The 15,051-nt window shown below is 46.6% G+C and overlaps 1 protein-coding gene across 1 annotated transcript in view; it reads right to left on the reverse strand.

Moving 5' to 3' along the window:
• Positions 1–14,644: 14,644 nt before the first annotated feature.
• The window catches only part of LOC146201468 (26S proteasome non-ATPase regulatory subunit 5), a 39,091-nt gene continuing 38,684 nt past the window's right edge, over positions 14,645–15,051 (reverse strand). Inside the window, exon 7 of the mRNA XM_084587588.1 lies at positions 14,645–15,043. Within this exon, the coding sequence (XP_084443714.1) occupies positions 14,654–15,043 (390 nt within the window). The 3' untranslated portion in view covers positions 14,645–14,653. The remainder of the gene's footprint in view (positions 15,044–15,051) is intronic.

Here is a 15,051-nt window from a genome sequence, read left to right on the forward strand (position 1 = left end):
ATTTCGGAGAACAGAAGGGGAAGTTGAGCGAGTTGTAGGTTGTTTATGATGGTTTTGTGGGCGCTCTTTAACACAGAGACAAAGAAAAGAAGAGAAATAAAGGCGCCAGCCCCGCGTTTTCTTTGAATTTCAGAGAGCACCACGATGCTTTCTAATCATCTGTCTGATCGGTTCGTGAGTACAACCCGAGGGGTCATGTTATTTGATGACTGTGGAGGAACTTCGCGCGACAGGCAGCGAGGGATCACCAAAGACTTTCTTAAACGTCGGCCCTAAACACTGCCTTTTTTTTTGCCTTGCACTATGCACTCACTGCAATGTAAATGAATTAAACAGCCTTTCCAAGATGGGCAAAGCAAGCAAAAATTCTCACAGCTTCTATTTTAATAAAGGAATGTATGTTCCATGCACATGGCACATGTTTGCTTGCCACATGTAATTTGTTTCATATATAAAGTTATCTTTTAATATGCACGCGGGCTCACCCTTTGCTTATTTTTTAGAAAAAGAATAAGTGCTCCGGAGCACGTTATGACGGTACGCTCTAATCATATGATGTAGGTGAGTGACATTTTGTGTTGATTGTTTTTTTTTAATACAGCCTGAAAAAAATAAACGGTAAAATGCAAATTAATAAATTTGCATTTTACCGTTTCGACAGTAAGGAATACGCGCGCGCGGCGCCGCCCTAGTTTCATACCACGATTTCCTCAGTCATCTTTCGAATTCTTTCCTTATTGTCCGTTTATCTCCCTCTGCACGTGTACGGTAGCTTGAGAATCGCCTAATTAACCTTCCTGCTATTCTGTTCTTCTGTTTTGTTCTCTTTCTCGGACATCTTTTCGCACGGCAGCGCATGAAAATTTACCCGACTAGGTGCAAGGCCCAGCGTATGCCTTCCACTTCGTGTGTGTCTGGAAGACTCTCTCTCTCCCTTCATCTCTCTCTCCGCACTGCTTTCCGCACTCTACATAACTCAAGCCGACACATATTGTTAGAAACTTAAGCAGACTTGATGACCTGACGGTAATTGGTCATAACGCGGCTTTTCGAATAAGGTGAGTAGCACAGCCAGTACCTAACAGTAACTGATACTTTCAGACTGCGAGCGTTGTCCTCAGAGATGGACATTGCCGGCTGCGCCGGCACCTCTTTGTCAGTGCTGGAACTACTTTAGAAATCTGTCGATTCCTTCTGTTTACGACCAAGATTCTAAACGTTTTAGTTCTCGCATTTAAAAGCCGCTAAGTGAACGTGAGAGGTCATCAGCGCTTATAAACAAACAATGCTACTTTCCGCTCCCATTTTGCTCCAACCCACTGCGAATATTCCATTCCCGTTCTTGCTCTTCAGCTGAAACTCTTCCCAGCCCTTCCGTGTGTAGCTGATGTCGAATGTTCGACCGCAAGTATGTCATGACACACCAATACTGCAACGCCACAACATACTTCACTCGCCTCACTGCAACCCGAGGCTCTCGGCTCTCCGTTCGAGCACGGAGAGCCCAAAGTTTTTCCAAAATACGCGCTTTGCGGCCCGGTAACAAGACTATAAATTAACCGCTCTGAGAGATCGTGCTGCATTTCGTGAGCAAACTCTAGCGAACCGTATTCCTTGTGCAGTGAGCCCTATCATACTTATTGGCCAACACCCCACACCTCAGATAACATGGGCAGACAGCAATCGTCAGTCCCCTTACCTCAACTTGCCTTGTTGCCAAAAAGCCTTCGCAGCTCTGTGGTCACCAAGCAGTTGGTAAGAGCAAGTAAAGGCAAACGTGCTATCCTCCACGCTACAATTTTTTTTTTTTTCCAGTCTCGCTCATACTGGAAAAGCTTGCACCCACCCGCTGCAAAAGGGACGGCCACAAGATCACCATCATCAGAGCTAAGCGGCCGCTTCACATTATTTTTCAACCGTGCTCTTGACTGACAGATTAATTGACCGAAAAACTTCACTGGCTCCAAGAAAACGTCGAATCTCTGAGTCTTCGCAGTTGGCACATTGGCACCCCAAGTATACGGCGCCGCCGACGTCTGCCGCCCTGCGGGCGTGTTCGCATCGGCTGGCCTTCCGCTTCCGAACTGGACAACGCTGCCTAGCACTGCTCCGTACTGGGATTCGAACTACAGTTTTCAAACTTCCTGTCGCTGCGTTTGTACCTAGGTGGCAACAAAAACATGCTAGAATGGTCCATAATTGTATAATGGACGAATCTTCACGAGTGATTTTTGCTACCTACGTATACAGCGACAAATTTCTCGAAGAGCGGAATGCGTATGCGCTATTTTGTTCGCATTCCTTTTCATCTGCCCTAGACGTTAGTAGCCGGAGGCAAAGTGGACTGCAATTAAGAGCAAGCACGGAGCAATGCCGAGGCTGAATGTCGAGACTAAACTTTAAGCAATACTTTCTCTCTTTAAAACAGTGTTCCAATCAAACATTTTTGAATAAATGTAAAGAAATGATACTGTGCAGAGCATCTTCTTTCATACTTTTATAGTAACAATCGACAGCTGAGTATGCAGCAAGAAGCAATTGTTCTCAACTTTGATTTTATTTGATTCTAACAAGGGTTGTGCTTTCTGATCTCTGAAACCTATTTACCGTAATCTTTGCCTTCTGGGCAACATTGGTAAATTGCTGGAATTATAGTGGTAGCATTTAATCTGACAAAAAATAGTAAAATTCCATGGCTTGGCACTTCATTTTTCAATGTTTAATATAAAAAAAAAAAAAAGTTCATTACGAACCAGTGTGTAGGAATGTGCAGGACTTTTGCTCAGACACAAAAAATGCAGGTATGTAAAAAGTTGGCTTTAAATTTTTTTTTTTTCTGCAAAACTTGTTTTGCTACCAGATGCTAAATTTAAATGGCCGCCATGGCAGGAAACTTTTTTTTTTTTAGCAAAAACAAAGAATATTTTTCATTGTAAAGCAATAAACAATGACTGAAAAAAAAAAAAAATCGAAGATGGGTGAGTGTAAAGTTTAAGTCAGTAGCACGATGCTTCAAATTCACGGGAATATTTTAAGATGTGTTCAAAGACACTTTTTAGCTCTTGCAACACAAAGCATAAAAAGCACCTACATGCATTAGATTCCACTTTTCTCAAGTATCACCTTACTCCACAGCTGCTTATTAGTTCCGATTACTATTTTTGACCTAACGGCCCATTCTCAAAGTGGTCAAAAGTCTTTAGCTCATCATGATTTATAACCTTACTTATTCAGACACCTGTTTAGACCAGCCAACAAATGAAAAGGTGTTGAATAGGTCTTAGATGCAGAACCACATTGCAGTGTTTTTCGACGGAGCACGACCTTTTTATTTACGTTGGTGACATTGTTCAGTGACACAATTTTGCTGACAGATATCTTGATCGACTGTTCCGTGCACCACTAGTAGTGGGAAGGAGCTGCGGACAGCAAGCCTACACCATCAAGTGGAGTTCAAAATCACAGTGGAATTTGAAGGTTTTTTCTGAAACAAAGAAAAGATATATTTACAGCTTGTGAGTAAATGCATGACTTTAAGTGCATGAAAATTCAGAGCAGTAGTTATCAAAGGGCATGAAGGTCACAAAAAAGGAAAAATTTCTTTAACGCGTGTGATCACCAGAAGGATTTTCATGTTTAATGCACATCTTACGTTATAGGTAAATGCCCTACATAACAAAACTTAGCCAACAATTTCTTGTATAGCTTGGAAACAGAATAAAATAACAATCCAAAAGTGATTTTTTTTTTTTTTAATTACAGAAAGAAGGGAAGCTGTTGCTTTGCACCCTTTCTGCTAATCGGAGCTACCGCTGAGACAGCATCTCTTTAGCAGTAATGGCATGGGTTACTGGTCCATCTATTCAAGATGTCATCGCAGGACCTAGCACGTTGGCCACATATGGGCTACAGCTTAAAATGAAAGACAGAAACACACGGGCTTATGTGCACATGCATGTGGATGGCGACCACTTGGAAGCCACACCTGACCGGCCACTTTCTCTTGAACTGAAATTATCACCAGTATCTTACACATGGGTCTGACGTGTCTCAGGCGCACATGTGAAGAAGTATACATCTCCAAGAAAGGTTTCAGTATTAGAACTCAGCTACTCTGTAGAACAAAAATTCATGCAGCAAAGGAGAGATCTAGGAGGATATTGATTTGACATCATGGGTGCTATTTGACGTACAGCACATAGCTTCAGCAGTGCAGTGCAGGCCGGAGCAGGTGGTAATTCTCATATACGTGCCCAAGCTGAGAGGCAGGTGTCAAATAACATGCAACGACTTGCAGCAAATACTGCCCTTGGCAGTGACAATGACACCATGCCTGCCTTGTCCTCGTTCAAACATAATTTGGCAGAAATTATTCACTGCCATGGAAATGACCCTAGCATACCAGAATATTCCTTTATATTTATATTATGTTACATAGCTACAATTTAATATGTTGCAATATTTCCTTCTGAAGGATCACAGCAAATGCTTCCCTTGTAGTTGCATAAGTGTGCGTCACACAATAAGACAGCAACTGCGTCATGTCATGGTCTCTTGATGGATTGTTAAGTTAAAGTAACGGCACTGGGAAAGGCAGTTTACGCAGAAACTCACAGAGAGCTTTAGAATTAGGTGACTGTCGTTTTGGGGAATAGTGAGGTGCCAGTGCATAAGAACAGAATGCAACCCCTCTTCGGTCTTAGGGCTAGCAGGCGATGCTCACCCCAAAAACCGGTGAAAAATAAGAGTGAATCCTGAACACCAGAGAAGGTTGGGCACCATGACAAAGCTCATCAAAGCAGGGACCGCCACCAATTTGCTGCCTCTGCTCCACTGTCTTGCACTTGCGGTAAATGAACGATGCATAACATTTCTGTCCAAAGAAGTGATAAAATTTTGGCACTGCTTCATTTGGCCTTAGTGAGTAAGCCTTGTTTGGCTGTCATAGAGATATGACCCGAGAAAGCGTGGAATGTCCCAAAAGGCTAATGTTTCACATAAAATATTTTAATGCACTAGCACTAAAACCCCCTATATCTCAGATTTGGCGATATTTGTCTTTCCGAAGCCTCTTGTAGACTGAAATAAAAGGGTATGACGCGAGAGCGTAAGCTACCAGCCCACATATAAAGTCACGCTTCAACCAAGCCGCATGGACGTGCCTTCGTGTCATAGGGGTAAGGAGAATGCAAAAGGTTCTGGCAGACTGACTCTGATATCACCCTCCCATATGAAAGGAGCGACCGGAGTTGGCAGCTCCTGTCCGTGGCATAGGGGTAATGTGAATTCAAATGTCATGGCAGGCTGATTTTTTTATGAGGACACCGTAGCTTGTGGGGATTCACAATCCCCTTCCTCCATTATAACGCCCGCACGTAATTAACACGAGTGATTACGCGCTGGCAGAGAGGTTGGCGGAGGAGAGGGCATGCTGGCCACACCCCGCCGCCTCCCGGGCCTGCGGTGACGCTGCCGCGGGCTTCTCTCTTTCCTGCCGGCGTAACCGGGAGACCTCCTCTCCCGTTCCGTGTCGAGGAGCGCGACTGTAGTAACTCGCTCGGGGTTCTTCGGCGGTTGGGCGTACACGTTCATGATTTCCGCCGAGGAGACTACCGCCGTCACCGAGAATCGCCCACTGACCGCAGGCACTTATCGCAACGGGATGTGAGCGCGAAACCATGTCAGGTGAGAAGAATGTTCCTCTCACCTCCTTGGCGCGCTTTCCCATTAGGTGGTTTTTATTTCACCCCTGTTTTCCACTCTGCAACCCACTCTGCCTGTTTCCTATCTCTTAATGTTACCCCTACCATTTTCGTTCCATAGCCCTCCGCGTTGTCCTCAACTTAAGTAGAACCCTTTTCGTTAGCCTCTACGTTCCAGCCTCATAGGTGAGTACAGGTACGATGCAACTGTTGTGTACTTTCGTGTTGAGCGATATCGGTAAGCTGCTAGTCATAATCTGCGAGTGCTTGCCAAATATGCTTCATTCTAATCTTATTCTCCTTGTTATTTCTCTTTTATAGTCCGGATTTGCAGTTACTACCTGCCCTAAGTAGACATATTTGCCTACTACTTCCAGTGCTTCGCTACCCAATGTAAACTGCTGTTTCTTCCCAAAGCTGTTGAACATTACCTTAATCTTCTGCATATTGGTTTTCAAGCCTATCTTTCTGCTTTTCCTGTCCAGGTCATCAATCATTCTTTGCAGTTCATCCCCTGAGTTACTTAGAAAGGCAATGTCGTCAGTGAATCGCAGATTACTGAGATATTCTTCATCTACCCTTATCTCTAACTGCTCCCATTCCAAGTCTCTCCGTACCTCCTCTAAGCAAGCTGTGAATAGTACTGGGGATATCGTGTCTCCTTGCCTAACACATTTCTTTATAGGAATTTTTTTACTTTCTTTATGTAGAACTATGGTTGCTGTGGAGCCACTATATATATCTTCCAACACTTTCACATACGGCTCATGATCTCGCAATGCTTGAGGTTTCTACTGACTCAAATGCTTTTTCGTAATAATTGAATGCTATGTATAAGGGCTCGTTACATTCTGAGTATTTTTCTATGACCTGGTTGATGGTATGGAGATGATCGATAGTAGAGTACCTGTTCCAAAAACCTGCCTGACCTTTTGCTTGACTGAAGTCTAGGGTTGTCCTGATTCTAGTAGCGATTACGTAACATACAGTAAGCTGATTGGTCTAATTTTTCCAGTCCTAGCATCCCCTTTTTTATGCATTAAGATAATGTTCGCATTCTTTCATGGTTCTGGTACCGTCAATGACACCAGGCATTGCGTATATAGGGTGGCCAGCTTTTCTAGCACGAGGCTGGATTCTGATCTCCCATCCCAATAACAAAGCCAGGGTTGGCAGCGCCTACCAATGTGGCCATGACATGCGGTTTTGTGATGCCACAGAAACCACTGACCAATCAGCGCTTGACCAAGTCAACTGCCAACTGGTGCCTGCCAGAGGCATCCTCAAATGTCGAGGCTTCGTAGATAGGCCCCCGTATTACTGATTTACTTCGTGAAGCAGTACCTTCGCACTATAAAACATTTAAATTCCCAGGCATGCCTGTTCAAATAAGCACATGCGTTTTAAAAGGATGACTAATGTTCGCACAGCAGACATCAAAACAAGCTTCAGCAGGTCTTGCAGTTGCAGTCCCTCCTTCACCCCTGACACAATCATCTGGCTTGTATTCTCCGTTGCATCATTGCAGATTTCCTGAACTGCCCCATCTGGCAGCATCAAACTGCTGTTAGCTCTTTATGCAAAGTCAGGCAAGCTGCTGGGCCTCTTCTACATAGGTGGTGATGTCAGGGCTTCATCAAAGATACTTGGCAGAATCGTGAAGTATGCCTTAAGTTCCTTGCCATAAACAGGTTTGAATGCCACCGCCACTGCTTCCTGACCCACAGTGTTGTCATGCTATTACCGTATTTACTCGCATAATGATCGCACTTTTTTTTTTAAATATTGACGCAAATTTCGGGGTGCGATCCTTACGAGGGGTAAATTTTCTACAAAAAATTTTTGAGCACCGAAAACGCAAACAAGTTGCAGGTCAGACGTCTTAGAACATAGATCTCGATTACAACCAAAAATAAAAGCTGAGTAAGGCTTACCTTCGCAATAAACACGCACATTAAGCATCACAAGAAGTGCACAATGCCCATTTATTTTTTTTCGTCAGTACTCTAATCAAAGTCTGAATCCTCGCCATCCTCGCTTTCACTGCTGCACGACTCATCGGAAACGGCAGTGTCGTCGCTGGGAGAATCTTCACAATCCCACAGGAAATCATCTTCCGTTCCATCCAAAGCGTTAGATATGCCTGTCTTCTTAAAACTCTTAGCCACTACCTCGTCGGGGATACTGCTCCACGCTTCTGTGATCCACGAGCACAGCATCTCCACGGATGGCCTTCTAATCTTTCCGCTCGGCGTCAAATCACGCTGGCCCATCGCCATCCACTCAGCATAAAGTCGTCGAACGTTGTCCTTGAACGGTTTGTTCAAAGACACGTCGAGAGGCTGCAGCAGCGAAGTCAGGCCGCCAGGAATGACTGCAATGTCCGTGCGCAGCTCTTTCAGCTTGGCACGCACGCTGTCCACAAGGTGACCCTTAAACTGTCCAAAACCAGAAGCGAGGGAAGCAGAAATGCTCCTGGTCTTCTTCCCCAAACAGTCTTGATCCAGTTTACCATCAGGTCTGCAGTCATCCACCCTTTCATCTGTGCACGTATATGGATGCCACGGGGAAAGTTTCCCTTCGGAATAGTCTTCCGTTTGAAGATCACGTATGGTGGCAGCTTCCGCCCGTCAGCCGTCACAGCAAGCATGACTGTGCATCTCTGTTTTTCTGCGCCAGACGTCTTCATGAGGACGCTCCGAGCACCCTTCTCGTTCACAGTTGTATTCCGGGGCATGTCGAACGTCAGTGGAGTTTGATCGGCGTTTCCAATTTGCGACATGAGGTAACCGCATTTTTCGCGAAGCCTAGTGACGAAGTGATGGAAGTCTATCACTTTGCTTTCATACGCGGCTGGGAGCCGCTGGCACGACGTCCGCCGCCTCAGGGAAAGTCCATTCCGTCGCATAAAGCGAGTCGTCCAACCGGAGCTAGCGAGGAAATCCTTTGCGGCGATTCCCAGCTTCCTGGCAGTTGTGAGCGCCTGCGTCTGTATCATTTCTAATGACACTGCACAACCATCCTTGCGCAGGTCCCTCACGTATTCTAGGACCGCCTCCTCAACACGAGGGAACTTGCCCGTTTTGGGTCCACGGAAAGCCCGCCGTGTCTTGTTCGTAGCCATCAGCTTCTCGCGCTGCTTCTTCCAATAGCGTATCCTCATTCGTCCACGCCGAAATGCCTACCAGCAGCGCGGTTGCCATGCTCCAGTGCATAGTCGACAGCCTTGAGCTTGAACGCGGCGGTGTAACTGGCATACCGCCCCATGGTGAAACGGCGTAAACTCGCACAAAAACACAAAGCACACTACGACGCTGCCGAATTGCAAAATGGCGAACGCCGCAAAGCATGGAATCATGGGAACTCCAACGTTACTAGACTAGGTTGGGAACTCGTCGGAATGCATTCGCTGCGGGATGACTGCAGATTAACCACCAGGCGGCTCCATGTTCGGGATGCGATCATTACGCGGGGAAATTAAAAAATGGAATTTTGACCTCAAAATTCAGGGGTGCGATCATTACGCGAGTGCGATCATTATGCGAGTAAATACGGTACTACAAAGGGTGCATTTCCATTCAGTGTTTTGCATACTCTAGAAATATTCGTAACAAGCATGATAGCAATGGGCTTGTTATGTACCCCACGAGGTAGTTACAGCAGATGGTAGGTACTTGTTCTCCTTGCTAAAGCAGTGCACAGTGAAAAGAAAACCATGAAAGAAGGAGAGAAGTTGCAGCACAGAGGGGAGGAAAGGAAGGTAAGTGTAGCACAAAAATGAGAGAAAAGAAGCTAGGCTGTCAGACTACACCAATGCCAGAGTGCATAAAGGTGTTTCAAAGGTGTTTCACTAATGCTCGCTTGGCATGCTTGGTCAGCTCTGAAAAGCCACGTTTACTATGCCTAGTTTGATGGCTTGGTGGCTTTGGCATTTAGCTGCTGATCCAAAGGTGATGAACCCCGCTGGGGCGGCGCAGTGGTTAGTGCGCTCGACTAATGTGCACAAAAATGCGAGATCGAATTCCGGCTTCAGCGGCCGCTTTTCAGTGAAGGCAAAAATGTGCTGGGCATCCATTAGCTGTGCGATGCCAGTGCACGTTAAAGAACCCCAGGTGGTAGAAATTTCCGGAGCCCTCCCCTACGACACCTCTCATAGCCTGAGTCACTTTGGAACCCTAAACCCCAAAACCAAACCAAATTGAAACCGAGCCGAAAATGATGAGTTCAATCCGGGCTGTGGTGGCTGTTTTTCAATGAAGGTGATACAGTAAAAGCTCGTTAATTCAAATTCCACGGGGCCGCCAGGCCAGTTCGAATTAACCAAAATTCGAACTAATGAAAGTGAGCAAAAATGAAGGCGTTTGATGCCCGGAGGGCACGAAAAACATTTATTTAGCAAAAAAGTCTGTTATCATCTTCTGCTTCTTCTCTCTGAGGGCTACCGTACTCACTCGGTCTTCTAGCATGCGAATGCGACGCAGGGAGTCTTCTCCCCCCTCTTCAAAGCTGAAGAAAAGGCGCGCGACATTCAGCGCTCCCATAACTTCTGCCGCGGATGGACGCACGGGCTCTTGCTCCTCGTCGTCGTCTTCGTCTTCTGCCTCTTCTGGGACAGACTGCTCCCCAACAATTTCAGCGACAATGTCCTCATCACTTAGGGCACCGCACACTGCTGCATCGCTGTCTACTCCAACGTAATCATCAAAACTGACGTCCTGCAGCACAGCACGCACAGCCGCAGGCAGAGGCTCCGGACTCCCATCGTCGCCACTTTCTTTCATACTTCCGGCAGCAAAGCCACAGTGGTGGAAGCAGTTTGCAATTGTGGACGGCGTGACCTGCTCCCATGCACTCACCAACATGTGCATTGCTGTGAGCAATGTGATGGTGCTGGTCTTCTGGTTTCCAGTGCACAAAGTCATGCGCTCGATCATGTGGCGCCTATAGAAACATTTGATGTTTCTGATCACCCCCTGATCCATCGGCTGCAAGGCCGCAGTCGTGTTGGCGGGCAAAAAGACGAGCCTTGTGGCTTTCAGCTCGGCGTCGATTTTGTGTGCCGAGCAGTTATCCACAATGAGGAGAACTTGACGCTTCCCTAGCTCCATCCTCCGATCGAATTTCAAGAGCCATTTTTTAAACAATTCGCCCGTCATCCACGCCTTGCTGTTGGCGGAGTATTCCGTCGGCAGCGTCCTAATGTTCTTGAAACATCTAGGCTTATGTGCCTTGCCGACAACAAAAAGAGGGACCTTCTCCGTCCCGGTCATATTAGCGGCGACCAGAACAGTAATCCGCTCTTTGCTTCGCTTGCCGCAAGCGCAGCTGTCCCCTTTAAATGTTACTGTTCTGTCGGGCTGGAGCTTATAAAACAAAGCCGTCTCGTCAGCATTGAATATATCATGTGCCGAGTAGCTTTCTAAGTACTGCTGCAGAGCACCGCTTCGCCACGTGGCACAAGTTTCTGCATCCACTTCTTTGGCTTCTCCAGACAACACCCGGAAGACAAGATTATGTCTGTCTCTAAAGCGGTGAAACCATCCTTCGGAGGCGACAAAATCTTCCACATTCAAGCGCAGGGCGAAATCGGCCGCCTTCGCCATGATAATTGGGCCGCTCAGTGGAATGTCAGCGCTTCTCATTTCTTTCACTCACGTGATCACAGCGGTCTCAATTTCCGGATACTTGGCTAACCGAAGCCTTTTTCTGTTGCTGGCGAAATCTTCGGCTTCATAGGCATCCTCGATGGCCTTCCTATTTTGGACGTACGTCGACAACGTGCTTGGTGGAATCCCGTGCTTTTTCGCGATTTCCACTTTGCTGGCCTTCCGTTCATCCACCTCGCGTAAAATAGCCACTTTCTCCTTCACCGTCTTGGCACAGTATTTCCCACGCGAACACATCTCGCGGACACAAGCTCACAACAAGCGGCGTGCAAAACGAGGGCTCACGAAATGCAACACGAAACCGTGGACGATAACACTAAAACGTCGTTCCTCGAAGGAGTCGCGGCAGGAAAGACTGTTTAGTACTTGTTCCAGCACCCTAGCGGCGCCCCGATGGTTGTGCCATCTATCGTTCTGCCGTGAAAGCTTCCAACGATGGTTTTTAACAGCGCCGCTTGGCGGCGCGCAGTTCGAATTATGGGTGGCGGCGCCAATTTTTGAGTGAATTAACGAGCTGTTACGCGCATAGACTTCTATGCACTGCGGACCGGACCACGATGACTATTTCGAATTATCCAAAATTTCGAATTAACGAGTTGTGAATTAATGAGCTTTCACTGTACACCACTTTTGCTCATGACTTGACGCCCTAGGGATGTGGCACACTAGAAACAGCTTTATTTATTATTTTTAAAATTTTTTACGTACTGCAGACTTGGCGACGCTATTGCAGGAGTGGAGTACAGTAAAAAACAAAGAAACGCACAGAGAAATATATACTATAAGCTTTATAAGCAAAAGCAACACTGTGGTCTAAGGGGCACATTGCAATATAGGGCTCTGAATTCACTCTGACCGCATGACCATTTTTAACAAACACCCTAACTTCAGTGTCCGTGTATTTTTGTACTTTGTCCCCATCAAAATGCACCTTACAACCTTTGGCTAGGTAACATTAGTCTCAAACTGAGCCATCTGAGTGGGTGATGCTCTTTGCTTGTGATCAGTAAAAAGGCATCCTGTGTTTCACCTCCCTTGAAATGCAGCCAAGACATAACGTCCTCGGCTCAGTAGGCAAGCACCTCAATCACTGAGCCACCGCAGAGGGGTACATGAAAGTTTTAAAGTGCACTGACATTGTACAATACATTGGCATTTTTGCATTTTGCGTCGACTGAAATGCGGAAACTGCATCCAGAATTTTATCCCCCGATTTGGACTCAGCTACTGACACGTTGTGGCTTGTCCATTTCATTCGCGGGATATGGTAGTAAACAAACTCTTTAACGCCTGACGTCAGAGGCTCCGTTCACCATAAACTGTGGCTTCGGGCAATGAGTGAAAAATCCTGAGCATGGCGCTGGCAGGCGGTAGCTAGCAGCTGACATGGCCGAGTGTGGACTGGACATACGGTTTCCTGATCTTACATTTGGCAGGAGCTGCCAACTCGGGCCTCTCCTGTCACGTGGGAGAGTGATATCAGAATCCGCCTGCCAGGACCCCTAGGCCTTTATATGTGGGCTGTTAGCTCATGCTGTCGTGTTATGCCGTTATGGTTGGAGCTCAAGAGAAGAGGCTACCTTTGAATACTAACTTTTTTGTTCCTTGAGATAACCAAATAAAATTTTTAGGGTAGACTCATGGCACCGACATTTGAATAACTGCACAGCTTCATGGAGCTGCACACACTGGTACTCAAGTTACAGAAGTATATCAGAATGGTTCACATAGTTTCCTTGTGACATGCCTGGAGAACTTGCAGAATGTGTTGGCACAGTGAAATTCATTATGAAGGTTCCTGAATAGGTACCACAGGGCACGACAGGGCCCTTTTTTTTTCAATTTCCTTACCAAAAACTTTTAGCACAGCATTGAGGTTAGTGCCACTAATTGGACTTGCATTAGCCTAATTTTGATTGTTTATTATAAATTCCAGACTCAATATTTTGAAAAAATGAGCGTGTCTTGCCCTCAGAAATTTATTCAGACACATAATAATAATAAAAAAAAAGGTGGGAATCCAATTAACATTCCAGAGATACTGCTGAAATAAGCAACCATACCAGGAAAAAAATTCATTCTCAGAAAGTGGCCCTTGAAGTTTAAAACAACATTTTCAGGTCTAAAGTTTGTTTTTCACTGCAGCACGTTGTGCCTCCACCTCCTCATCTTCTCGGGAGTCGGAAAGTGCATTTTCGTTTTCGTGTGCACTGTGGACGATGCTGACGACACGTTATCGCTTGCGATGACAGACGCGATATGGGAGGCTGGGATCGCCGAGGTTGATATGGTCGGTACAGCAGGCATGCTTCAAACGCAGTCTCCTTACGTTTATGCGAAAGATACACCGTTGAAAGTGGCAGCGCACATGCAGTGTTTTGAACTTCTTAGCGCGCATCGTGACCGACCATGCGACAATCCACAAGGTGCACAAAACCGTTAAAACCACGGGACCAGAATCCGTAACGAGCGATGATGATGGCGATCTCAAAAATGGTGAAACGGGAAGCGATTCAAGTAAGCTCACAAAGAATGCCAGCTCAGTAGGCAGCCGGAGCAGACGACGTGCCGGAGAGCGACCATCGCGTCAGCCCGCGCAGCAGCCAATAGCAGTCGCACGATCTCCCGCGTTCGCACAGAGCACGCGCTTCGTCCAATCGCGGCCCGAATTTAAGACGCGGGAAGCTCAACAATTCCTGCGAGGCCTCCAATCACAAGCGAGCCATGCTTCTGCTTCGCCGCAAACGCCGCCGGCGAAGGCAACATGGAAAAGGGCAAGCATTCACAAACAAAACAAGACCAAATGGCGGCGTTCGGTTCAGCGGCAGCGAAATGGCGCACGCATGAAGTTTGGGTACTTTTGCCGTTCGCTCGCGACTCGCGGGCTGCCGCGCCCAATTGTATATTTAATTTAAAGCAGTTCCATGAGGAATAAGGCATTCATAATTATAGAAAACGTAGTTTATAACATATACAGCCGAGATATGTACTTTTTGAAAACTCTACCTTTTTACTATTTTTCGACTTTCGAAGCCCGCGTCCCCCCTTAAGTTTCCCCCATAATTTATTTTTTACTTCACTGCTAAATGTGACGGTAATCGAGCATGCTCAGCCCACAAAATTGCGATTGAGGACATTCTTGTAATGATGAAAATTCAACAATGTACTGCAGCCAACCAAGGAGAAGAAAAATGTTTTCCTATTTTCTCCTGCAACAACTTTACATTTGAAACTCGGAAAGTAAAGGGCACAGCAGTTCACTTCAGCCACACTTACCAAGAGGCTTCAGGAGAGTCCTTCAAAGGTGACAGCCGCATCAGCAGCCATGAAAAAGGGACCCTCGTGGTAGACACTGCGGATGTGCTGCCAATCGTCCACAGAGAAGCCTTGGGGCTGTGCCTGAGCCAGGGTAGCCACAATGGCAAACTTGGCCTCCTTGCCTTGCTTGTCAGCTTCGGTGGATCGATCCAGCAGGTACTCCAGAAAGCCTGGCTGCACAGAGAGCATCCTCTGGCCCCACGCCATGCGTGCAACCTCGGCCACCACGGCCAGAGCAGCACATCGCAGCTCGGGAAAAGGCTGCCGACACAGATTGAGCAGCATCTTCATGGGCTCCTGCCCGAGCAGACCAAACCAGCGCTCGGTCAAGCGTTCCAGGTCCTCACAGCTGCTGTCCTGCAAAT

The sequence above is a fragment of the Amblyomma maculatum genome, chromosome 1, assembly GCF_055883805.1.
Source record: "Amblyomma maculatum isolate TAMU_Amacu chromosome 1, ASM5588380v1, whole genome shotgun sequence".
In the NCBI taxonomy this organism is placed as follows: Eukaryota; Metazoa; Arthropoda; class Arachnida; order Ixodida; family Ixodidae; genus Amblyomma; species Amblyomma maculatum.